General features: G+C 42.1%; 1 protein-coding gene across 2 annotated transcripts in view; it reads right to left on the bottom strand.

Annotated features, from left to right (window-relative positions):
- LOC146983232 (unconventional myosin-XV-like) overlaps window positions 1-24,013 on the bottom strand; it is a 46,260-nt gene that overhangs the window by 2,532 nt on the left and 19,715 nt on the right. Inside the window, exons 7-60 of one of the 2 annotated variants that reach the window (XM_085784723.1) lie at window positions 23,924-23,987; window positions 23,703-23,816; window positions 23,443-23,604; window positions 22,774-22,887; window positions 20,242-20,300; window positions 19,813-19,936; window positions 19,566-19,661; window positions 19,307-19,438; window positions 19,090-19,215; window positions 18,520-18,597; window positions 18,240-18,397; window positions 18,068-18,113; window positions 17,829-17,953; window positions 17,264-17,381; window positions 16,901-17,076; window positions 16,410-16,494; window positions 16,190-16,243; window positions 15,935-16,016; window positions 15,280-15,410; window positions 14,945-15,040; window positions 14,580-14,815; window positions 14,146-14,336; window positions 13,828-13,900; window positions 13,483-13,674; window positions 13,199-13,314; window positions 12,868-12,962; window positions 10,962-11,097; window positions 8,948-9,316; window positions 8,664-8,728; window positions 8,372-8,509; window positions 8,177-8,237; window positions 7,419-7,566; window positions 7,232-7,325; window positions 7,036-7,156; window positions 6,810-6,925; window positions 6,328-6,387; window positions 5,982-6,057; window positions 5,716-5,831; window positions 5,503-5,621; window positions 5,182-5,323; window positions 4,539-4,650; window positions 4,343-4,417; window positions 3,864-4,066; window positions 3,424-3,548; window positions 3,188-3,251; window positions 3,012-3,084; window positions 2,680-2,753; window positions 2,046-2,128; window positions 1,799-1,929; window positions 1,591-1,685; window positions 1,114-1,191; window positions 817-913; window positions 529-689; window positions 160-293 (exon numbers count right to left, since the gene is read on the bottom strand). In XM_085784723.1, coding sequence (XP_085640849.1) covers window positions 160-293; window positions 529-689; window positions 817-913; window positions 1,114-1,191; window positions 1,591-1,685; window positions 1,799-1,929; window positions 2,046-2,128; window positions 2,680-2,753; window positions 3,012-3,084; window positions 3,188-3,251; window positions 3,424-3,548; window positions 3,864-4,066; window positions 4,343-4,417; window positions 4,539-4,650; window positions 5,182-5,323; window positions 5,503-5,621; window positions 5,716-5,831; window positions 5,982-6,057; window positions 6,328-6,387; window positions 6,810-6,925; window positions 7,036-7,156; window positions 7,232-7,325; window positions 7,419-7,566; window positions 8,177-8,237; window positions 8,372-8,509; window positions 8,664-8,728; window positions 8,948-9,316; window positions 10,962-11,097; window positions 12,868-12,962; window positions 13,199-13,314; window positions 13,483-13,674; window positions 13,828-13,900; window positions 14,146-14,336; window positions 14,580-14,815; window positions 14,945-15,040; window positions 15,280-15,410; window positions 15,935-16,016; window positions 16,190-16,243; window positions 16,410-16,494; window positions 16,901-17,076; window positions 17,264-17,381; window positions 17,829-17,953; window positions 18,068-18,113; window positions 18,240-18,397; window positions 18,520-18,597; window positions 19,090-19,215; window positions 19,307-19,438; window positions 19,566-19,661; window positions 19,813-19,936; window positions 20,242-20,300; window positions 22,774-22,887; window positions 23,443-23,604; window positions 23,703-23,816; window positions 23,924-23,987 — 6,309 coding nt within the window. The remainder of the gene's footprint in view (window positions 1-159; window positions 294-528; window positions 690-816; window positions 914-1,113; window positions 1,192-1,590; window positions 1,686-1,798; window positions 1,930-2,045; window positions 2,129-2,679; window positions 2,754-3,011; window positions 3,085-3,187; window positions 3,252-3,423; window positions 3,549-3,863; window positions 4,067-4,342; window positions 4,418-4,538; window positions 4,651-5,181; window positions 5,324-5,502; window positions 5,622-5,715; window positions 5,832-5,981; window positions 6,058-6,327; window positions 6,388-6,809; window positions 6,926-7,035; window positions 7,157-7,231; window positions 7,326-7,418; window positions 7,567-8,176; window positions 8,238-8,371; window positions 8,510-8,663; window positions 8,729-8,947; window positions 9,317-10,961; window positions 11,098-12,867; window positions 12,963-13,198; window positions 13,315-13,482; window positions 13,675-13,827; window positions 13,901-14,145; window positions 14,337-14,579; window positions 14,816-14,944; window positions 15,041-15,279; window positions 15,411-15,934; window positions 16,017-16,189; window positions 16,244-16,409; window positions 16,495-16,900; window positions 17,077-17,263; window positions 17,382-17,828; window positions 17,954-18,067; window positions 18,114-18,239; window positions 18,398-18,519; window positions 18,598-19,089; window positions 19,216-19,306; window positions 19,439-19,565; window positions 19,662-19,812; window positions 19,937-20,241; window positions 20,301-22,773; window positions 22,888-23,442; window positions 23,605-23,702; window positions 23,817-23,923; window positions 23,988-24,013) is intronic. The other variant, XM_085784722.1, reaches the window with a different exon arrangement.

Here is a 24,013-nt window from a genome sequence, read left to right as displayed (position 1 = left end):
TATAGTATGTGTTCACTTGTCTGTCTCTGTATGTGCTGCTGTTTGACACTAATACTACTACAAAGGACAGAGAGTAAGGACCCATGGTCATATATACGTATAACCAACAAACAGTGGTTGCTGAACGGATGCTGGACATTTATGCTGGTGTATATTTACAAGGTGGGCAGGTAGATGGTGTCCTTGGCACGGTGCTGGAGGGCAGCCAGCCTGGCGATCTGCTGCAGATGCTGATCACTGGCCTTACCCTGAGGAACCACACTCAGCAAAGCCTTCAGGTAGTCTGGCAACACCTTGTAGAGAGATATAGAGAAGGCTATCTTGTATAATATAATGTATCGTATATGCAAAAATGTATAAATTAGTCAATTAAAACCACACAGAGACATTTAAATGGCATGATTCAACAAAGGTTAGAGGTGAAACGCTTGAAAATGAATGAAAATGGGATGGCAATCTTGCAATAGGCAATATAGAGGAAATAGCATTGCCCTGTCAGAACAATGTGCATTAACTGCTCTCCCCTACCTGGTTATAGTGCATGGTGACATAAAGTTCATTGTCTAGCTTGAGAGCCAGACTCCATATGACTCTTCTGAACCACAGACTGTAGTTGGCGTCCACTGGCTCTGCCTCTGTAGCAATGTCCAGGATGTACTCACGCTTGTTTAGAGGACGCACATTCTGACCTGAACAGAAATGCGAGTCACTAAATCTCTATTTATGCATATATTACTTTATATACAGTAGAATCCTGGACTTTATCAAAGGCATTCAGATCTTGATTATACTGTAGATTGCTTCTAGCGAAATTACCTCTATGTGTGACCAAAAAGATGGCATATTCATCCAGTGCCTCCACCCTCTGTAGTCCCATCTCATAGCAAAGCTCCTCGATGACATCCAAAGCTACCTGACATGAAAAGAAAATCAATGCACAATAAGCAATGGTGTAGTTCTTATGTGTAACAGTCACGGTCTGTCCATCTCCAGCTCAGCTATGTTTGATATCAGAACACTTTGCGACAGTAAAATGCTTATCTTCTGAATCAAAACACTATCTGTTCACTGTGTGTGTGTGTGTGTGTGTGTGTGTGTGTGTGTGCCGCTCACAGAGCACGTCTTGATTTTCAAGTGCCTTTCGATGCCACCTGGCAGCAGGAACAGCTGTCTCTTGGAGCTCCGTCCCGCCTGCACACAAACGGCAAATCAGAGGGAGACGTCACTTGAGCCATCATCTGTGCTGGGGAGGCAGCTGCTGAACAAAGTCCCATTTAAATGTGACAGATGACTGGAGTAGAAACGTACTAGTAGCTAATCAAGTCTACAAACTAACCCCAGTCTACACTGTCACACCTCATTTACCCATCACACATACAGTACTAACTAACACAGACTGGGAAGATCACGAGTGTTAATACATTATGCTAAATGAAGCCTAAAAAGTATGGAATAAGCTTCACAGCGTAACATCCAATTTAATTGATCATTTTTGACATATAGCAATACATTTATCATGTTATTCCATCATATAGAGTTATTTTTAACCACTATAAACAAGTGGCATAATAAGCTTAATAAAAGACCAACCAGCATTGCTTTGAGCTCCATGCTGTTGGGATACTGTATGCGTCCACCGTACTGAAAAGTCCTCCTCAGATTCTGCTCACATGCCTTGGCAATACCTGTCAAGTCAGAACAGCAGCTGGTCAGTACTAATCAAATCATGTATCTGTTTGGTTGTCGGTGGGCTGACAGATGATGGATAGATTTTTTTGTTAGTGTTGTTTTTTTTCACCTTGGTACTGCATCCCGGGGCTGTCACACGCATCCTGCAGAAACCTCAATAAAAACGGCTTCATGACATCAGAGCAGCGGTGGAAAGCTGTCAGGATGTACAGCAGCCTCCAGCCTCTCTGACAACTATCCCTACAGAAAACACACACACACACACACAATTTACAGTTTTTCCATGGGGAGATAGTGCTGATTTACACATCTGTAGTGAAGGTCTGCATTTGACATAACATGTAGAAGAGTCTTACGATTTGGAGCTGGTGTTGGCAGTGACTTGTTTCATCACCTGGCAGAAGGCTTCATCCTTCATCAGGCCGTGGTCACCACTTAACTAGAGGATCGATTCATGAGCACAGGAAGGATGAGACATGCGAGGATACACATCTACACATAAGAACACATGTTTGTGTTCAAATAAATCTTATGAACACACACATACAAATGTACAGGTCAATCTTCTCTCTTTATCACCCTTAAATACAGTGGTTTCTAACCTTTTTTGGCTCGTGACCCCATTTTGACATCACAAATTTCTGGCGACGTGTAGTCACGTGATCACATACACGGCCGTCAATCAAGATGCGTAAGCTCAGATATTTTTATATGCTGCATTTTATTTGAACTCGATTTATATTCGAGAAAGTGAAAGTATAGAATACAGTTGTTTAAGATTGTGTGTGGTGTTTTTAATCATAATTTTAAAAAGAATAATTAGTTAAAAAAATATTTTTCAGTAATTTCTTTTTTTTTTCAATTACTAGACATTTCAGGCGACCCCATTTGAATTCCAGACGACCCCAAATGGGGCCCTGAACCCAAGGTTGAAAAACACTGCCCTAATATGTTATGTATGTAAGAAAGAGCGTGTGACTGTGTGTGTACCTTCAGTATGTTGGTGACCAGGTCCTGTTCAGTCTGGCCTTTCAAAGGGAAGTCTCCCATGAACTTCATTATGGCTGGAAAAAAGATCAGAGAGTCAGAGAGCATGGGCAACAAGCACACAAATCAATTTAACATTAAAAAAACACGTCATCTGAAGCACCTTTACTTGCTTCCTTTCACCCTTTCCTCTCTCAAAGGCTTGATCTGATCTTTAGACCTGTATTGCATTTCTACAGCTGCCTAATATAAAGTCTGATATAAAAATATCTGTAGCTCTTCTCTTCTTTGCCTCCTATTTCTATCCATTCTTCACACATTTACTCTTCTTTCACCTAAGAAGATGTCAGTGGCGACTCTGTTCATCCCACTGTCTGAGAAGTCGATGAGAGACTCCTGCATCGGAGACTGAAGACACAAATACAAAGTGAGAAAGAAAAGAAATTAGGTCAGCAAAAAAGTATGAAAAATATATGAATGTTGTGCAAACAATTGAATGCATATATTTTACCTTGGAGAATTTGACCATGTCAAAAGGGTCCCTGCCCTCCTTCCCCTTTTTGGCTTTCTGATCACTGTGGAGAAACACAGGCAGCAGTGTATGTGTATACATGTCTATCTATGTAAGACCTTTAGGTAAAGTTTTTAAACGAAACACATCTGTCACATCATACAGCATGTGTGCATGTGGGTGGGTTTCATGTGTGTGTGTGTGTGTGTGTGTGTGTGTGTGTGTGTGTGTCTGACCTCCTGTTCCGCTGTGCCTCTCTGAAGTACTTCTTGGCAAACTCTGCCATGTGGTACTGGCTGCCCTGCAGAGGTAGGTCGTCCAGTTCGGTGCTCAGACCGTCCCCATACATCTCATTTACTACCTGATGCACGCACACACCAGACACCCGCAGAATAAAAAGCTCAGCAACAGTGCCACTCAAAGCAACGCCAAAGATGTAATTATCTATGAGATATTTCCATTTCTGCAAAACCAAAACATTCCAACGCATGCTGTATAAACACCAGCTGATACCATAATGTGGGGTTATTATTCCCGCTCAACTTGTTCTGGCTTGAAGCCTGTTATTCAGAGTGTTTCACTGTATATGTAATAATCATGATGATTTGTTTTACTCCAGTTTGAGAAGTGCTGCTGAAAGAGGGAGTAAACAACAACATAACAACGTAATGTGCACCTCTGTGGAAAGGTCGAGCTCATGGGCAGCTACTGCGGAGCCCATCGCTACGGCAACAGCAGCAGAGGCGGCGACTCGTCCCTGTCTGTCTCGAGGCTCCAAGCGCTCGGCGGGTAGGACCAAAAAGTCTGGAGCAGCCACAGGACGGACAAACTCACTGGGAAACACTCCAGACTTTCCATACACAGCCCCAAACCGCCAGCCTATAGATACACACACACACACACACACAACACAATAATTTACTGTCACTGAGAGGTCCAAGTGTAAACAGAAATGCATCAAGTGTAACCCACAAAACTAAATCGATCGCATTCACCACACAGAAAACCCCAAATCATCACAAGCAAATGAAACCTCAGTGAGAACGGTGACATTTAATAACGTTTTAAAAGAAACAGAAACAACCAACAAACCAAATGCACACACACACACACATACACACACACAGAGCAGAAAAGCAGCTCCGCCGAACCCACCAAACTCAGCGGTGTCTCTTTTTAGCTCCTCCAGAAGCATCACCTTCTTCCTTACTATGCAGCCGTAATGTTTGCCTGCACATAAGCACACACACACGGACACATGTGAGTGTGAATCACAAACAAGAGATATACAGTACAAGGTTCACAGAGGCAGAAAGAAACGTGTGGGTTCCTGTGTGTTTTTGTGTCTCACCAGCCTCCAGTCCGTCCATGTGCTGCAGTCTGATGATGTCTCCTTTGTGGAAGCTGAGGAGACTCCTGTCCTCTGTGATGTAGTTCCTCACCGCCACCACGTACTCCGAGTCCTGACACAGACACGACATGCTGATGCTGACATCTACTGTAAACAATGACTGACTGACTGACTGACAGTGAGTGGAGGTGTGAGACTACAAAGTTGTCACATGTGGGGTATTCGTTGAGTTGCATTATGGGAAATATACCATCCAATTTCTATATAGGTCGTTTGGACTTTACTCATGCGACATCCCGAACTGTGTCACTTCAGTTTTGACTAATTGTTGAGAATCTGAAATCTGACACTTTTGTGAGTCGCTCAGTTTTATGAAACTACCATGTTAAATCACCGGAGTGCTCCTTTACAAAAGATTTCCATCAAATCATCCAAATTCAACAAGATGGCCACACCGCACACCTGCACAGCTGATGTCAAAGACTGGATGTTACAGAACTTCCTGCACAAGGTTCAAAACAATGGACGACCTATTAATATGTGAATGTGACTGTATTGGTTCTGCTATTCGTCTTGTTGTTATTTTATTTTAAAGTTATACTCAAAAACCATCCTCAAACAAACCAACAAAACACTCACACACCTTCTTGAGCTCTGTGAGGAAGTGGTCAATCATGTGTTTGACTTGCGGAGCCTTGGCGGAGAACAGGATCAGCTTCTCATTGGTCAGGTTGAACTCCAGCATGTTCTTAGATGGAATCGACACAAACAGGATGTCCGAGTAGCTGCACAGGAAAGTCACACGCAAAGGACATGATGTCAATGTGAAGTCACACAGAGGGGGGAACTCGGGTCACAACACTTCATGGTCATTTGACACAGAACGTCAGAGAGTGTTGCATAAAAACTAACCGTGTTTCTGCATTTTATTAATAATGAGATGAGAAGTCTCTGTGTTTTTCACCTGTAAGGCCTCAGCACTCTGAAGTAGTCTGATGCATTAGAGCTGCTCCTCACCATCTTCAGCAGTTTGATGCCTTTATGGGACACAGACAACACCTGCACCCCTGTCCCCACACTGCCCTGGAACACACACACAGACACACACACACAGACACATGAAACTGAGTACAAGCACTGATCGCCAGCTGTCATAATGTAAGAGACAAGAACTCACAGAGGCTGGGAAAAGGCGGGAAAAGTAGATCTCCCATAAGTCTCTTGCCATGGTGACCACCTTCTTTTTCACGTTCTCATCAGGTGTTCCTGAAACCTGATCCACCTTGTTCTCCGCTGTTTAACGAAGGAAGAGTTTAAATGATCTAACAGGTGAAGTGGCACCCTATGAAGCTGGATACCTTGTGTTACAGAAAGGTTTTAGCATTAAGAGTGAGAAAGTGGACTGTCTGGGGGTCTATGAGCAAAGGAAGTAGTTTTTCATACCTAAGAGAGCTTTCATCTTCTGTCTCTCCTCCTGAGTGATTCGGATGCAAGCTTCAGAGAAAGTGTCATGTACAACCTGCAGAGCAGATGTAAATTCAAAGGAAATAAGAATTTGCATTATAAATGTTGACAATTAATATTAGTATAAAATCAAATGTCAAAATTGTCATAGTGTTAACTTCTAGATTAAAACATCACTCTGAATGTCGATTAATAATTCCCATCTAAACCTCACCGGGCTTATGCCTTTTGATGAAATTATAAATGAAAAAAAAAACTTAGGAAATGAAATAAACAGAGAAATAGGCTAAGTAAATGTAAATAAATATAGAATATGTAAATCAACCTGTTTGAAGATCAGGTCCAGAATGAGTGGATTGTTGAAGGTCTCTCTAGGATAGAAAACCTGCACACAGAAAAAGATGAATATTGGAGGTAGGCTAATTATTGAAGTAAATATGCTGACATTTACTAATAATGATGTTGTCAGGCGTTCAATGGAAGCATTTCTGTGAAGACTAGACACATTTTACAGTATGTGAGTGGTAGCTTCACTGCACTTTGTTGTAATGCTGTTAAATTTCAGGATGAAATTAAAGTCTGCAAGAACATGGCGATGATGTTAAAGATTAGTGGAATAATATCCAATAGATTATCAATGAATTACAAAACAAGAAGTTGTCAGAAATTTCAATAGGCTTTTAGGGCTCATCCACCAAACTTCAAGACCCTGACTTCACATCCTGTGAATGAAGATACATCTTGAATGTAAAATAAATTATATATATTTATAAAATATATTTCTCCTACTGTGCTCATAAAACACACCTCTTTCCTCATGTAGAGCTTCCAGGGAACGTTGGAGTATGTGAAATGTTCATCACTGGTTCTGCTGTGGAGTTGAGTCTGAATGATCTCCTCCTCCACCGGCAACTCTCTAGAGACTGAAAACACACACAAACATGGACGCACAATGATTTTTGAGAACAAAAATGCTCACACATCACAAATCATCTCTATCATTCTGCTACTTCGTAGTATGTGTAAAGTTAACCTGGAGGAGGGGCGGGGCCTGTGCTGGAGCTGGTCGGCCCTGCAGGACGAGACTTGGCTGCCTTGGTAACCTTTACACCTCCCTCTTCTTTGCGTAGAGAAGACTGGGGCTTCCTCTGGGTCTGAGACAATAGAGACTGTCAGATAGTACCGTAGTGTGTATGTGTGTGTATTTGTGTATATATAAGGGAAGGTACCGGTTGTGGTGGGTTTGCCATCTGGTCTTTAAGGATCTCCATAGCTTCATCGTGAGGGTCTGACTTCTTTGTAAACATCTTTCCATCACCTTTTCTACACAGGCAGAGTAGCAGATTAAACACCACAGCAGCAGTGTGATAACAATCTCATGTGTACTGTATGTATGTGTGTGTATGTGTGTGTTACTTTTGGGTGGCAGGTCCAGTAGAAGTTGTTGTGCCGGCAGGTTGGTGCTGTTTGATGATGTCTTTGATATCGTGGCTGGGCTCCATGCGCTCAGTGTTGTTCACACTAGCTCGGACCACATCGTCGGGAGGGGGGCCACGTGTGGGGCCTGCAACACAACTCCCTATTAGGATCAAGTGCAGCCGTGCAACAGTTAAATTCAACACATTCAAAGGCATTTCCAATAGTAATCAATGTTTACATCAGATATCAGGTCACCTATGATCAGTTCATTTCATACCATCCATACTCCCAACTGCAGCGTGTGGACGTTTATATTATAACGCCTGAGAGTCCCTCATAGATATCTGAGGGTCCCTCTACTGTTTTGTTCTCTGACCCGGAAAGGAACAATGTGGAAGCCGCGGTAAGTCCGAATTTTGATTTAATTGTAAAGCGAATTTTAAAATTTTAAATGATGGTCAAAAGGACGTTACTTGTGACCACGGAACAATTTTAAAATGAGTCCAGAGCCCATTAATGAACTTTAAAAAAAACGATAGATTCTTGAACAAAAACAAATATAAACTGATCATAGGTGACCTGATATCTGAGGTTAACATTGATTACAACTGGAAATGCCTTTTAATTCATTCAGTTTGAATACAGTTGTTCTGCTCAAAAAATGAAATGTACAGGGTGACTGAAATTCAAATTTGTTATCAGACACTAGTATCTGCTAATCTCTTTTATACATTTAACTTTAATGCTAAACATACTCATTTTCCGTTCCACAGCAGGGGGTGACGTCTTGTATGGGGACTGCTCACTCTCTTTGCTCTGCAGAAAAACAGTCAGATAGAGCAGGATATGTATTCATTTGCAGTTGAAGCCACGTGTGTGTGTTCATACAAACATGATGAAATCCTAAAACTAATTTTGGAAAGTACTAGTGTCTCTGTGTGTTTACTCACGAGACTGGGTGTGTGGGAGCGTTGCTGTAAGTGTGTGTGATGCTGTGCGGGAGGTGACTGAGGGGCCGGAGCCACAGGGGGGAAGGAGGACAACATCTGCTGCTGGATGGCAATGGCCTGCATGGTCATCTGCTGGGCCTATGACACACACACACACACACACACACACACACACACATACAAACACATACACACAGGCCAAGTTAAGTGTTACTGAATATTGTCATGAAACTGACAAAAAAAACAAAGTCAACAGCTTTATTGTCCGGGATGTGGGGAGAAAGGAACGAACCAGAATGATAGCCTGTTGGTTAATGATGGCCTGCTGCTGTTGAGTCAGCACCGCCTGCTCCGTCCCTAGAGAGACATTAAAATACATTTGATGTAGTAAGGATGAAAAGTCAAGTCTAATACACAAACAAAACTGCAAAATACCTTGTGTACTCCTCCATTGCAAACAAAGCACACTTGCATCCAATAACATAATAGATATTGATATAGTAATTAATTGTAACCATGCCCACACGCTTCAGGCCAAACATGCTGGAAAACTTAACGCACACTGGTTCATTGTACCTAGCACACCTGTCATCCCAGGCAGACCTGAGACTACAGGTGAGGCGGGGAGCGAGGGCACCCCTGCCAGACCGGGGACCCCAGTGATATGGGATGCTACATCAGCATCTCTGTCAGTAGGGGGGGCAGCAGCGGGTGCACGAGAGGGTGAGGGGGTGGGTGCTGAAGGTGTGGCAGGAGTGGCGGTGGTAGGAGAGGTCTGCTGGTGGTAGGGATGTTGGGGACGGTTGTATTGGTGATACTGTTGCTGTTGTTGCTGCTGCTGCTGCTGCTGTTGCTGGTGCTGTTCGTGGTGATGGTGGTGGGAGGGGATTGGCATAGCGGGGATGGGCGGCATCATTCCTCCTGCTACTGGAAGCACTGGCACAGCTTGAGGAGCGGCGAGCACGGGACAGGGTGAGAGTTAGAAACTGCGTCTCCCCCCAGTGTCTGCCTCTGTTTTACATGAGCTTAAAGGCCAAACCTGGATTTCACAGTAACCAGTGGCTATACCAATAGAGTATTGGTTAGAAATCATTACCAACAGTAACTTTGAGAAGATGTGTTGTAAATACATTTAATGATCAATTCTGATCTGAACATTCTGTGTGTACGCACATATATTTTTTTTATTGTATATACATTTATTTTACATTACGTAAGTTCAAAGTCAACTTTACTGTCAAAATCCTGTCACCTGAAAAATCAGTTGAGATGCTGTTTCTCACAGACCCTCGAGTGTTAACAAACAGCACACAATCAAGCAAATAAAAATAGAAAATAATAAGAGAAATTTTAGGTACTTTTTTTCCTTTTTTTTAAAGCTACTCAAAATACACAACCGAATAGTTACGTAACTTAAAGCAGAAGTAAGCGATCCGGTTGTTTTGGCTAATGCTGCGTTCCAGGCAGCCTTTTGAAACCTTAAGTTACAGCTTCAAGTCCCGACTTATGACTTTGTAGCGTTCCAGGCAACCCACTCGTGTTTTTCCGACCTGTTTTACCTGTGAAAGTCACTATAACGGCCACTCGTAACTTCCGACCCGTGAACTCGTACCAGATTGAACTGGTATGACTTCATAGGTCGGAAAAACACGAGTTACGAGTTTCCTTGAACGCACCATAACAGTCCTCGTCCCTACGTCGCCACATTCACGGCATCCCTTGGCTGCACACACAGCCCTGCATGCCGTTCTCTCTCCTCATTGGATAAAAACTGTAGGATACGATAAATGTTTTCTCCTCGGCTCAGAGCAGAGCAGAGTGACTGACAGACCCGTGTTTCGGTCCAAACACTCTATGTAAGTGATTGCTGTCGGAAGATATAACTATTTAAGACTTATATTAACACAAATATATCACTTACTTCTGCTTTAACATATGTGTGAGTCTGGGCAATGTGCAAATGACGTTATTCTACAGATTATTTAAGAATATTTTAAATTATATACTTTGTCATGCATAGTGTGAAACTGGGTGGCGGGTGTGCACATGCACCATACATAGATACCTATGGACGGGGAGTAGAGGAGTCATCTGTGGTTACAGTGAATGGCTGTTCATGCATTATCTATGAGCCCGGGCTGCTCATTACAGCCTCTAAACGACAGATTAAGGTGAACTGAACACCTGAACCTTTACACTTGAGGCAGTTCAGTGTCATTGAACTGCTTCAACGCTCACTCTGAAACATTATGACAGCAATTACAATAATAAAAACATTACTAATGATCTGCCTCACATAATAAGCCGTTTGATCGTGTTATTTCCCATTTGCTTATTGCTTCACTTTTTTACTGTTGACCTAGCGATAATAACTGCTTTGGAAGTGCAGGTTTAAGCAAAATAAATTCACATGTTTGAAACAAGGCAGAGAGAGAAGAGTTAGGAAAAAGGATGAATGGTGGCACAAACGAATGGAAAGAAACTGAGCTAGACTAGAAATGAAAAAGTGACAAAAAAAAACTAGATGTCACAAATTCCTTTTCCAAAGAAAAACTAATCGCCCATTTACACAAACAGTATCGTGTCTTACCTCCAGGATGTATTCCTGGTGGATAAGGCCGGTTGGGGGCTGTGTGACTCTCCCCCTCTTCTCTTCCTCCTCCCGTGATGCCAATACCTCCTCCTCCCTTCATCCTTGCTGACAAACTTCCAGTCTTTTCCATGTCCTAGGGGGCAGAGCGAAACAGGTAACAGAAATTCAACAGCAGGGAAAAGATGAATGCAGATGGAGAGGAAGTGGTATTTTAGAGACATGAAGAGTATGACAAAAAAGTTTCTCTGTTAGAGGGAGAGAGAGGGAGAGAGACTAAGGGAACAGGAGAGATGGAGTGTATTGAATTGGTTGATTCAGACCCCCGCTGCATGAGTCAGCAGAGCTGGGGGAACTGAATATGCCCCAGGAAGTACCGTATACTTTGTTAGAGAGGCTCCATTTAATATATGCATGGGCAAAAAAGTCTGAAGGCAACATCTGCAACATAAAAACCCCAGATACTGCACAATGAATTAAGCGATTTTCATTTTCAGCTCTTTTTCGCATACATCAGCAGAAAATCCAAGTGAAGTGGTCTGATAACACCACATTTGACAACAATATTTATGCACTAGTTTAAATATTTACAGTATGTTGTTTTAATTTGAAATAGTGTCTTTGAGACCTCCTGGTTAACACCCTACACACACAGTACCTGCATCGACTATCTCCCTGTTTCCTCCCAAGGACAGGACTTCTTCCCCCTTATTTTACCAACAAGCAAACCGTGAAGTTGCTGGTTAGACGGTCGGCCCCTGAGACGCCCTGAGAGCTCTGCATGTCTGCTGCCTGCTGTTACAGGCAAATACGGTAGCACTCTCAGTAACCTAATCAGCCCTCCTGTCTGCTCCATTGATACACAAACAGAGGCAGTGGATCACATGTTCCATCCATCCATCAACACCCCACTCCCATTCACACTCACTCAGAGGCCGGATCAGGTGGAGGGAGAGTATGATGTGACAGTTTTTGTTTTTTTGGACCCTTCATTATTGATCTTTTTCCAGTGTTATTAATTACTTGATTAGTCTATAAAAATGAACCAAATGTTGGTACCATATCATATCATACCATGCCATACAGTACCATACAGTACCATACCATAACCATACCATACCATACCATACCATAACCATACCATACCATACCATAACCATAACCATACCATACCATACCCATACCGTATCGTACCGTACCGTACCGTACCGTACCGTACCGTACCGTACCATACCATACCATAACCATACCACACCATACCATACCATACCATACCATACCATACCATACCATATCATATCATATCATAACCATACCATACCATACCATACCATACCATAACCATACCATACCATACCATACCATACCATATCATATCATATCATAACCATACCATACCATACCATACCATACCATAACCATACCATACCATACCATACCATACCATACCATACCATAACCATACCATACCATACCATACCATACCATAACCATACCATACCATACCATACCATACCATACCATAACCATACCATACCATACCATACCATACCATACCATACCATACCATATCATATCATATCATAACCATACCATACCATACCATACCATACCATACCATACCATACCATATCATACCATACTATACCGTACCGTACCGAACCATACCATACCACCGTACCATATCATACCATACTGTACCGTACTGTACCGTACCATACCATACCGTACCATACCGTACCGTACCTTACCGAACCATACCATACCATACCATAGTACCATACCATACAGTACCATACCAGACTAAATGATATGATACGTTACAATCACTTCAGCTGGTTTTAAATTTTCACGACTCCAGAACTGACTTTTAAACTAATGTTATGTTTTGTGTGTGAGTACTCACTATGCTGCTGTCTGATAGTACAGGGTCAAACAGACTGTCCAGATAGCGATCCATTCCTCTCTGAGTCTGACCGTCACTGAACGCATCTGACTCTACTGGATACACACAGAGAGCAGTGACTTTAAACATATAGTTTACACTGAACAATCAGTGTCCTTGGTAATCACAGACTATAATCATGACTAAGGTGTGATTATTGTTTACTAGCTTTACATCAACAGGTAACTTTAAACACCAGACATTTGATATGTCTGTAGATATATACGTATATACTGTATATATATGAATATATGTCCACAGCAGTAAGGTCTTGGTAATATTTGGTGTGTACCATGACTGTAGTAGCCATCAGAGTCAGGCAGACTGTAGGCTGGTCTGCTGCTGCTGTTCAGAGGAAAGGATGGAACAAGCTCCTCATCTGAGTCAAAGCCACTGCCAACCAAAGCACTAAGAGGAGAGGAGAGGAGAGGAGAGGAGAGGAGAGGAGAGGAGAGGAGAGGAGAGGAGAGGAGAGGAGAGGAGAGGAGAGGAGAGGAGAGGAGAGGAGAGGTTAATTGGACATAGATTAATTTCTTTGTATGTGTATGTGTTTTTGTGTGAGTTTTGTGCACTGACAGGCTGGCGTTAGCTCTGACTCGGGCTGGGTCGTCAGTGCTGATGACGAAGTAGCTCTTCTGCTTTGGGAAGTCAGGTGGAAGCTCCAGGTCTGCAACCAGGTCCATAACATAGTCGTGACCTGCTAACTCCACCCACTGGCCACGCTCCTTCATAAGAATTGAACTCCCCCTCCACCAGTCAGACACTCCCCTGCAACATAACAAAATCCCTGTTAATGCTGCAATCATAGCAGTTTGTACTTCACAGTGTTACATGTTTGGACATTTTGCAATTTGAAATTAGATCAGACATGTAGGTATGAGCAGGACAGATAATGAATGAATGAGTGACTAATATTAGCACCTGTGGCGCAGGATGTCTCCTGCTAAATCTTCTCCACTAGTCCATGAATGGACTGGACACAGGAACGACCCTCCTGCAGAGGGAAATGACGGAATAATGAAACCAAACTGAAACTACATCTGCAGCTGTTTCCTTCCATTAACAGATTGTTAAGCAGAACACAAGAAATGTCTGAAAATCAATGACAGAAAGACCTAGAGATCCATCATCTGGCACTAACTGACAATGAATTAATAATAACTGTAACTGATCCCACTCAGCAATGCCACCAGCCTTAGCCACACAATTCTGTTTATTCATAGGAAAGATGTAGCTCACCATCAAAACAGTGAACATGCAAGACCATATTAGCCTTCTTCCTGTTAGCCGTCCACTCCAGCAGTGACAACGGATAGGTCCGTGCAGTCTCGGGGGAGGATCCTGAGCCTAATTGTGTCTTCTGATTGGCTTGGATGAGTCTGTGTTGCAGCAGGGCCTGGCAACCAACGGGGGCGTGGTCTGATACAAACCTGGACATGAAAGGTCAACTTATTTTACATGTTGGAAGAAAAACTGTCATTTCCAGTATCATTCATTTTCACCTTTTTTTTTAAACTGTGAGAAAGTAAAATTAAAATATTGAGGAACTTTCCCCAAATTCCTCCACAGAGCCTTTTTAAGTATTCATTCAAAAGTACTCCATAGATAGGAGCTGTCGACACACACAAACACACACATATATATTTATATAAACTTTTTTTTTCTTTTCTTACTTCAGCAGATATTTGTCCATCTTGAGCGACGGAGTGAAGGTGCAGACACACGCCAGCAGCAGGAGCCAGCCTCTCTCTGCATTTTCAGCGTTTACGTTCCTCCAAACCTGGTTGACAACCTGAGAGAGGATCTCATCCCGTAAACCAGGAGACGTTAGGGCCCTTTGGATGATGTAATTCCCAAACATGTTTTCCTGTGCGCCGTTCAGGTGAGGGTCCCCCATGAAACGCAACACCTGAAGGAAACAAATTACAGGCACAGTTCCAGCTAATCAGTTCCTGATCTGATTTGCAATATCAAGTGGCAACTACTAGGACTGAAAAAGGAGCAAAGACGGAAGTGCCAAAAACTGAGGTCAGCGTACCATGATGAAGAGCTCCAGAGCTTCCCCTCTGAGATCGTCCTCTACACGGGTCAGGGGTGACTCCAGAGGTGCCATCAACATCCCAAACTTTGGATCCTACAGAAACAGAGAGTAGAAAGCAGAAACAATCAGATCCTTGGTGTCCTTTGTCCTTTGACGTTGCTGTTTCTGGCAAATATTCTGTGATTTTACAATATACGTCCCTTGCATCATGATCCCTTTTTTACAGGACTTTTAGACAATAAATATCACACAATCTTATAGTCTAAACTTAAAGCTTATCTGCAGTCCTGAAGGTGAATGTAATGTTCTCATTCCACTGACGCTCTTCTCACCCTGAAGTAGATCTGTACATAGCGGTAGAATGGGTAATTGTTGATGTCCAGAGGCAGAGTGAGTTGAGCCTCTTCCTGGATGTGAGGAGCCTGAAGCAGAGCCAAACAGTCTGAGTGCAGCTCCCTCCTGACTACAGACAGAGGTGAGAACAGCAGGTCACATACTGGAGCACAGAGTCTTTTAATAATAAAAATAATAATTTTCACTAAAAACAAATCTCAAAGTTCTACGGAATAAAAAAAATCTGTGAAACTATAAACTACCACATCGTGTAATTGATGTTATTTTTATCCAGATGCAGTGGATTTATCATCGCTGAAACCGCTCTGTATCCAGAGTATACTATTACATGTATTTTGCACATTACATTAAATGTTACATGACATTATGTTACATGGCTCTTTGTTATTGCTGCTGAAGCTGGCGTGACATTATCAAATATCAGGACATAAATCTGTTGTAAAACCTTTAAAAGGAAAGTGTTTGAAAAATGATCACAGACAGACAGACAGAGACAGACAGACAGACAGACAGACAGACAGACAGACAGACAGACAGACAGACAGACAGACAGACAGACAGACAGACAGACAGACAGACAGACAGACAGACAGACAGACAGACAGACAGACAGATAGACAGACATCTACTCACTTCCTGCTGTCTGTAGTAAAGCGCCCAGCTCTGCAGGGATCACTAGGTGTGTGACGTTCACCACCTCCCTCTTGGTCAGCTCCTGGAAGAGTTATTGTTTTGAATAATTCTGGAAAGTGGCCATAAGAGACCCGTTAGAGAAACCATCTGTGGCTCTCCTCCTCTGCCAAAACCCCTCCAGACTAGAACATGCTACTTCTCTAATTAAGTTTCTAACATTCGTCCTGTGTAAATCATCTCATACTTCCATCTTACCATCTCTCTCTTCCTCCTTTCCTCCTCAGCCTTCCTCTGGGCTTCAAACTTCATCTGGAGACAAATCACAACAGTCAGTGTGAAAGTAAAGTTTTCTAAACCATATCTATTTACATATTTCCTAGCGCACACATAAATGAGCATGTAGGTAAGCTCAGGTTGCTTCGTCCTCTAAATATGAAAGAAAACATGATGTGATTTTAAGGCACACCACATGTACCTTGATGAATTGCTTGCGGTTGACGTACATGTGGACGAGGGAGCGAAATCTGACCAGACACTCCCTCATCTTCACGTAGTTCTTCCTGGGGGACAGAATGAAAACGGGAGTACTTTGTCTTTGCTGACTGTTGATTTTGATTGGATCTCAACCACAGCACTGTGGCTGGGACACACAAACACACACAACATTTGAAGGTGTTGTTTGAGGAAATATGGACAGAAAGATTGTTTGTGTACCACAGCTTGAAATCACATACTGTCTCTAACAGTACCATAATGTACGAATATGTGCACTGCTAATATAATTCTAATAATGCAAATTTTCAGTATATTCATGTCACCCTTATTTAGACTTTCTCACCACTACAGCATATAATAAAGACAGCAAAAGTGAGTTTTATTGTAAACACCACACAACTTGTTAACCTCCATTCCATCAGGTTACTTGACGGTTATTAAAGTGACAGTGGAAAGGAGTGTCACACTGACCTCATGAGGAAACCTCGGCACCGCGCCTGCAGCCCGATGATCTTTTTGCGAAAGGCCACAAAGCGCTTCCTCACAAAGAACATGCGGGTGTAACGCTGCAGGGTGAGAGCAGCCAGCTGACGGGAGCGCTCCCGTTTACACTCCAGCAACTGGTAGATGTCCTCCTTGAAAAATATCTGCCATTCACACACACGTGCATGATTAAAACATGCACAATTATGAAGTATACAAAGCATAAATCAAACTATGATGTTCATTAAAAGCTGAAAGTCACAGTTTCTATTTTTTACTCAGCACTATGACACCAGTACAGGTTCTGTCTTGTAAAACGTCCAGAATGAACAACCTGGTGGAGACTCTCACCTTCGTGACTCCAACATGGTAGGCTCCTGGTCTGAGTGGACACAGTTTACTGAGCATTATCACACAGTTCTCTCCATTTGCAGGTGGGAGCTCTCTAATCCCCACCAGGGATTTATATCTGGGGATGACACACATTCACATACTGGTAAACGGTAACACACACACCTATAAAAGATAACATGGGCTTAGAAAAAGCCTATCTTGATGTTTAGGTTAGAACAAGCTGTCCTGGAAATCTACATTATTATTTCATTTTAAATTTTTGGTATATATTTTCGGGCGAAGGTGGTGCTTCCGCGCTTAAATGCTGAACAACAGATTTTTCATCAAATGTGGAGATCACTGCAAGCTCCTGAACAGTTTCATCGCTAGATATTCCAACATTTATTTTGATGGTTAATTTCATGTAAAGTAATTTTAATGATGATTATCTTGTGCAGAAAACCACGAATCACACAGCTCGCCCTGTGGAAACTCTCTTTTACTGGTGTGTCTTAAACCTTCATCAGGGTGATCCAGGGTAAGGGACAAGAGGAGCAGCAGGTGTCGGTGATAGCCGTGTTACCTGAACAGGAAGACGTAAAATGGCATTCTGACAGGATATCCCTCCCTACGGATCCTGATGGTCTCTAGGACACCAGAGTGTCGCAGCTGGCTGCTCACCAGGTCGTCTTCAAACACACCTGGTTGCTGAACACAGAGGTATACATACATGTGGAGACAGACTATAAAAAAAACACATGTTTGCAACCTACATATGTAAATGTTCAGCAGAAATACAAAATATCTGATGATCTACTGTACCTTCATATTGTTTGGCTTAATGCAGCGAACAAAAAAAGGATTGCACCTGAAATGGAAGGATTAAATTACATCAATAACAACATAATCATTTTTTTGTCTTGAATTACTAATGATGAACCCAAATAATAAAAATAACTGCTCATTAGACAAAACATAACACTGTCTTGTTCACCTCTCCATCTTCTCCACTAGTTCGAGCAGGGACTGTTGGAACTTGTTGCTGACGGTGGGAGCTTGGTATTTCCTGGTGACTGTGCTGCTCTTCCTCATGTGGCCTCCTCTCTGCTGACCCAAGACCTCAGCGTGAGCCACGAACAGGTTTGATACCATCTGTGTGCGCACGCAAACACACACACACATGATTGCACACAGAGTTACCAGATTTTCCTGCAGTTGTTAATGTGAATATGAACTGAAAGATAAATTGACCTTTGGTGCTTCTCTCCACTCACCTTGTTCTTGCTCTGGATGAACAGATCCAGCACATCCTGACGGACCTGGTCGTAGTTCTTATCGAGGAACTTGTAAACCTGCATCACAGATTAAAGGAGCATCTGTCGAGGTACGGAGAAGGATTCTCTATCTTTGTTTTTATGTACCCCTATCCCCTCTGTTTTTATTTATCTAATTGTTCTTTATGTATTACATACAATTTTTGTATATAGTATATTTGGAAGGTTAATCTTTAATGCTGTGTAAAATTGCTGTAAATACTGGCACAAGTAAAATAACATAGTAAGGTAGAGTGTTTTGCAAATATTTGGTCATAAACAAAGTGGGATGGGTCATTAAAGTTATTACAATTCTTCCCTAGGGAGGTGGGAGTGTGTATTTGATATTAATGCATTCAATTGAGATATTTCAGTGTCAATGCTGCTACGTAACATGGCTAAAACAGGGGCACCTGGATAAAGTCTTGTCAGTGGCACAACAGCTGTCAGCCAATCAAATGCATCGACTGCCGACTGGCCAGCCAATAGCAGGTTTTATCACTGGAGATGATCCATCGAGGAGCTTTTTACCTGGTAGGTCACCCGACCAGCAAAGTGTTTGATGGTAAACTCTGGGAGTGGCATCTTTGGCTTCAAATACAAGGGATCGTTGCCGTGGTGATAGTGACACTTTTGGAGGAACGTGTGGTCCGTCGCCTGGCAACAGGTCACAAGAATCAAAGTGTCAGGTGTGATAATTTACTATGAGTCTGTGACAGATGTCTAAATGTGTTGCCCCTTTGCTCACTTGTGGGAAACAACTCTGGTCGTCCAGAATCCTCAGTATCCCATGAGGCTTAGCGGCGATGAGGTCGATGCAGGGCTGGTTGTCACTGAAGGGGATGTCCTGCCAGGGGATCTGTTCCCTGCTGTACTCCTCCTGCATGATTGATCACATACAACACAGTGTCATGTACAAAGCACTGCTCCATTGACTGAATAAAGACTTTGTGTGTCTTATCATTATTTCTGTCAATCAATAATAAACAGGTGTGATGTGGACTCACCTGCTCCTCCCTGAATATGATCCTGTTGAAGAAGAACTGCAGGTACTCGTTTGCATAATTGATGCAAAGCTGCTCAAAGCTGTTGAAGGCCAGATCCTGTTGTACCACACACACAAACACACACACACACAAACAAACATAAACACATGTAGCTGGTGATTGATCATATTCTATCATTATGTGTAAAGGGTGATTGATCTGTCTATCTGTGTCCTGAGATGTTCACTCATGACAAAATGTCACTCACCTCAAATCCATATATGTCCAGTATGGAGATGGAGAGGGTGTGTTGGCGAGGGTACACCTGAGCATTGATCCTGTCTGTTAACCAGTGGAAGAGCAGCGAGTACAGGATCTTGGCAACAGCATCTCTGGAGTGACAAGAAAATATTGATTAGTGAGTTTATTTCAGTCTTTTTTTAACTTGTAGAATCAAGTGCACACGTAGATAAACAGCAATATATACACATTGTGTCATTTAAACATAAATAAACAACCACTCCCAAATGTACCTTGACTGAAAAGGTGTTAGCTGAAGCTTCAGCTTAAAAAACTGATTTAGTGGTATTTCCCTTTCTAAAATTGTATAACACGTGAAATACATTGGAACATACAGTGGAAATAATGTTATTACAACCATGTTGTGTGTTTGTGTTGTACGGGCGGTGTCTCTCACCTGGCATCAACAGCATTTTCCACAGTCAGTGGGGTGTAGATCTTGTCTCTCATCGTCTCCTGTGGAGAGGAAGATTTAATCACACAGCAGTCACTGAAGTACCAGACAGACCCTTCATCCTTCATCCCTTCATCCTTGCTGTGTGTTCGCCTAATCAGACCTTTTCTCAGGACCATTATCACTGATACAAACATTCTGGACAGAAAACATTTGTGAATAGTAAATAATAAAATGAATGAATGGCTGAATTCCATTTAGCTGGTGTTGTTCATGTCAGCTCTCTGTCTCACCCCTGTGGAGGTCAAATGTTGTATCTGATAGACTTTTCACTTTATTTAACAACTGTACTACTTGTTGAGACTTTAAGTCAGTGTTGTTTTTCAGTGTGTTGTTATATAAAGAAACATGTCCCCTCAGTCCCCACCCCCACTGCAGTGTGGAATTTCTGTCTCTATATTTTGGCAGTGAGACTAATTACATAAACATCCCCTAAGACGGAAAAGCCACACCAGCGGTAATTTGTGTTTGTCTTTTCTGTTTGTCACTTTCTTTTTTAGTCTGTAATCATTCCTTTCAACACATTCATGAAGTATTTTGTTGGTTTTTGTCTGGAGCATCAGACATTTTCCCCAGATTTTTACACCATACAGTTGCTCTTGCTCACTCTCGTTGCTATGGTTGCTCCTCTCTTCACAACAATTACTGCTAGTTTGCATAAGATGCATTACTACAGGTTCTCCAGTGACGTAATGTCGCCACGGACAACAGCTCTAATTTAAAACTTCTGTAATCTGAAAAATACAGAGGTGCTTTGTCGAGCATTTGGATTCAAATTACGTTCATTTATGTAAGAAAGTCCCACACTTCAGCTACACGGATTAAAACTGCTCTTCATGTGGAAATAATGATGTCTCCTGTAACCTTGATTCCTTTTCATTGTAAGCACCACTGAACCACCACCACCCATGCCCATAGGCAAAGTGCACTCACTACTGTGAAGCGTGGCTACTGTCCACTTGACAGAGTGCAAACAAAAGGAGTCAACATGGCCAGAAGCATAAAGCAACAGAATAGTCTATAGTAAATGTGTGAGTGTCTATTTATGCACTGTAGCTATACAGGATTGTACCTGTGTGCATTCATGCTGTAGATGTGTGAGTATGAGCATAAATGATTCTATTACCACACGGAAACCTGAACTAGGCCATGGATCACAGACTCTCTGCTCTACATGAGGTCAGGTTTGATTTAAGATTTGATGAGCAGAAGATCAGAGTTAAGACATCTGGCACATACAGGAAACTGAAATCTGAGACACAAAGACAGAGTGATGTGTAATGTAGAATGACAGCTGTTAATATATCAGTATTAATGAGAGCGCATGCAGCTAACACTCACTATCCACAGTTTCAGATTAAAGAAATAAGAACCCAAAATAAGCCTTTCATTGAAAATCTGTGAAGCTGCTCAGTGTGTCTTATGTTTTGCTATTACTCTCCCTTCTTTAGTAGTAATGATGCTTGTAATAAACATAGTTTATTTGCTGCAATAGGGGAGAAGCTCAGTGAATTTGAGGTGCTTCTCCATTTCCCTGTAGCTCCGGACCGGTCAGGAGACAGGGTGGCAAAGTGACTGATGTAGCAACAGACATCTATACTGTACATGATCATGATATCATGACTAGGTTTATATGCAGTCTCTAAATATGACTACAACTGTACTAAGTTGTCAGCACTGAAGGCTGTAAACCTGCTGTTAGAAACAGTTTTTGCCTCTTTATTTTGAAAAAGAAATGGCCTACAGAGAAACTCCAACTCAGTCACATGGCATTTCAGTCATTCCAGCCGCTCCCATTGCCCTATTTTTCTCTTCCAAACTATATCCTAAAACTAATGTTAGCTAGGCTAAGGCACCAATTCACCACCTTCCAATTCTGTGCAGAAACAAAGCATCTATGGACTTCGCTATCTCTCTTGCTCTGAGTATCAGTCTCCAGTGGACAAGGCAGGAGTATGAAGTGCAACAGAGAATAATCAATCTGGGATATATCGCGGGTTCCTTATAAAAAGGAAAGCAGCGAATAGATCGATATCCCACAAACCTTCAGTGTATATAAGTAGCCAGCTTGAATAGAGGATAATCTACCAGAGGAAGTCAGCAGAACAAGACAAGCACACAAGGAGATCAGTGACAGCAGTTCCTCTTTCTTTCTTTTGCTCTGTGTGTGGGATCAACAAGTGTGTCTCCATTGTGCCTGAGTAAACGACACTGAGGGCCATACAATGCCTTTAACGTCACTACATACTGTATGCGTGTGCATTTGTGTAAGTAAGAGGGAGTGACACAGGTGTACTGTCATGTTACCTGCCTGTCAACTGTTAGATCAAGCTTGACTGTGAATTCACAGAGAGTGACAAGACAACAAGAACCCACCCAGTCCAGGAATTACATGGATGGACACAGTCTTAATGTATCCATTCAAACACCAAAATATTTTATATGTGTGCACATAAAATACAGTTTAATACTGACCGTGACTTTGTAGGTGATGGCTTTCTGAAGTCCTTCTGGTGAGATCTGCAGCAGCTCTGCCACCACTCTGATCTCCTGAGCGCTAACCACTGATGCCACCTCCTGACCATCAGCCTGTAGTGCAGAAAATGAAAGAGACTAAAACAGAGAAATGACTTGATTTCTTGTCTAATAAAGTAATGCATGATAAAGAAATGCAAAAAGCCTCAAAACTAAAATACAAACCAAGCCACAAGTCTTGGTGACATTAAAGACCTACAGACTTAAACTTAAACAGCCATTACTTGTATGACATGAAGTACAAATTTAGTTTTGTTTAGTTATTGTAATTTTTCTTCCTGTAAATAGGGTAGGCATTAATAAGCTTTGCTTCTTATGAAATGTTGACTTGTTTGTTGTTTTGTGGAATGGACGAATAAATCAATCAATCAAGTATCCAGATTCAACAGGTCTGAACTTTTAGATTCAGTGCTCCCCATCCATGGAACAAGTTTTCTGAATACTTGATATTTGCTAAGACTCAGCTCTTTTAAAACATTTTATTATTCATTTATTTATTTCCTTATTTTGTCTTTATTGTTCTTCACCACAATGTCTCTTTCTTCCTTTAGTTTTATGTTTCATATTGTTTCTCACTGTATGAAGGAAAAATCCTGAATAAAATACTACCTCATGTCTCTGAAAGTAGACATTGCCCAGGTGTAATATCGAAGAAAGAACTCTAAAGATGGCCGACTGGTCATCAGGAGTAAAATGAAGGATCTCCATGGCAGCAAGTAGACGCAGGAAGTCTTCCCCATCGCTCTTTCCTGTTATCCCACAATTGCCTCCCTGAGAGAGTTGGAAATGAGATTTAGTTACAAAACGTAAACACGATGAACGTGCGGATCTGAGTGGCTCAACATGACACAGAAAACAAAGATTTCCACCTGGTTGAGGTAATAGTAGGTCTCAGCCTCTTGCAGATAGAAAGCCTGCTTCTGCTGAGAAGGTAGACCTGCCAGCATCTCGTAGAAGATGTGATAGTTTCTCTCATCTTTGGCCTGAAGTGAAAACACACACACAACCGCACTAACACTTCAGCTCAATGTACAGAAAGACAAGTAACATATAACGTGTCATCTTGTGTTTATGTGTCAGCCTGATTCACCTGGAAGACAATACGGGACTTTTCCAACAGATACTGAGAGGTTATGGCACCACTGATCACACCACTGGATAGAGAACGTGTGGAACATGG

This window comes from Trachurus japonicus, chromosome 8, assembly GCF_045865225.1.
Source record: "Trachurus japonicus isolate A0001 chromosome 8, Traja_1.0".
NCBI classification, from domain to species: domain Eukaryota; kingdom Metazoa; phylum Chordata; class Actinopteri; order Carangiformes; family Carangidae; genus Trachurus; species Trachurus japonicus.
This window is presented reverse-complemented; position numbering and strand designations above follow the sequence as displayed.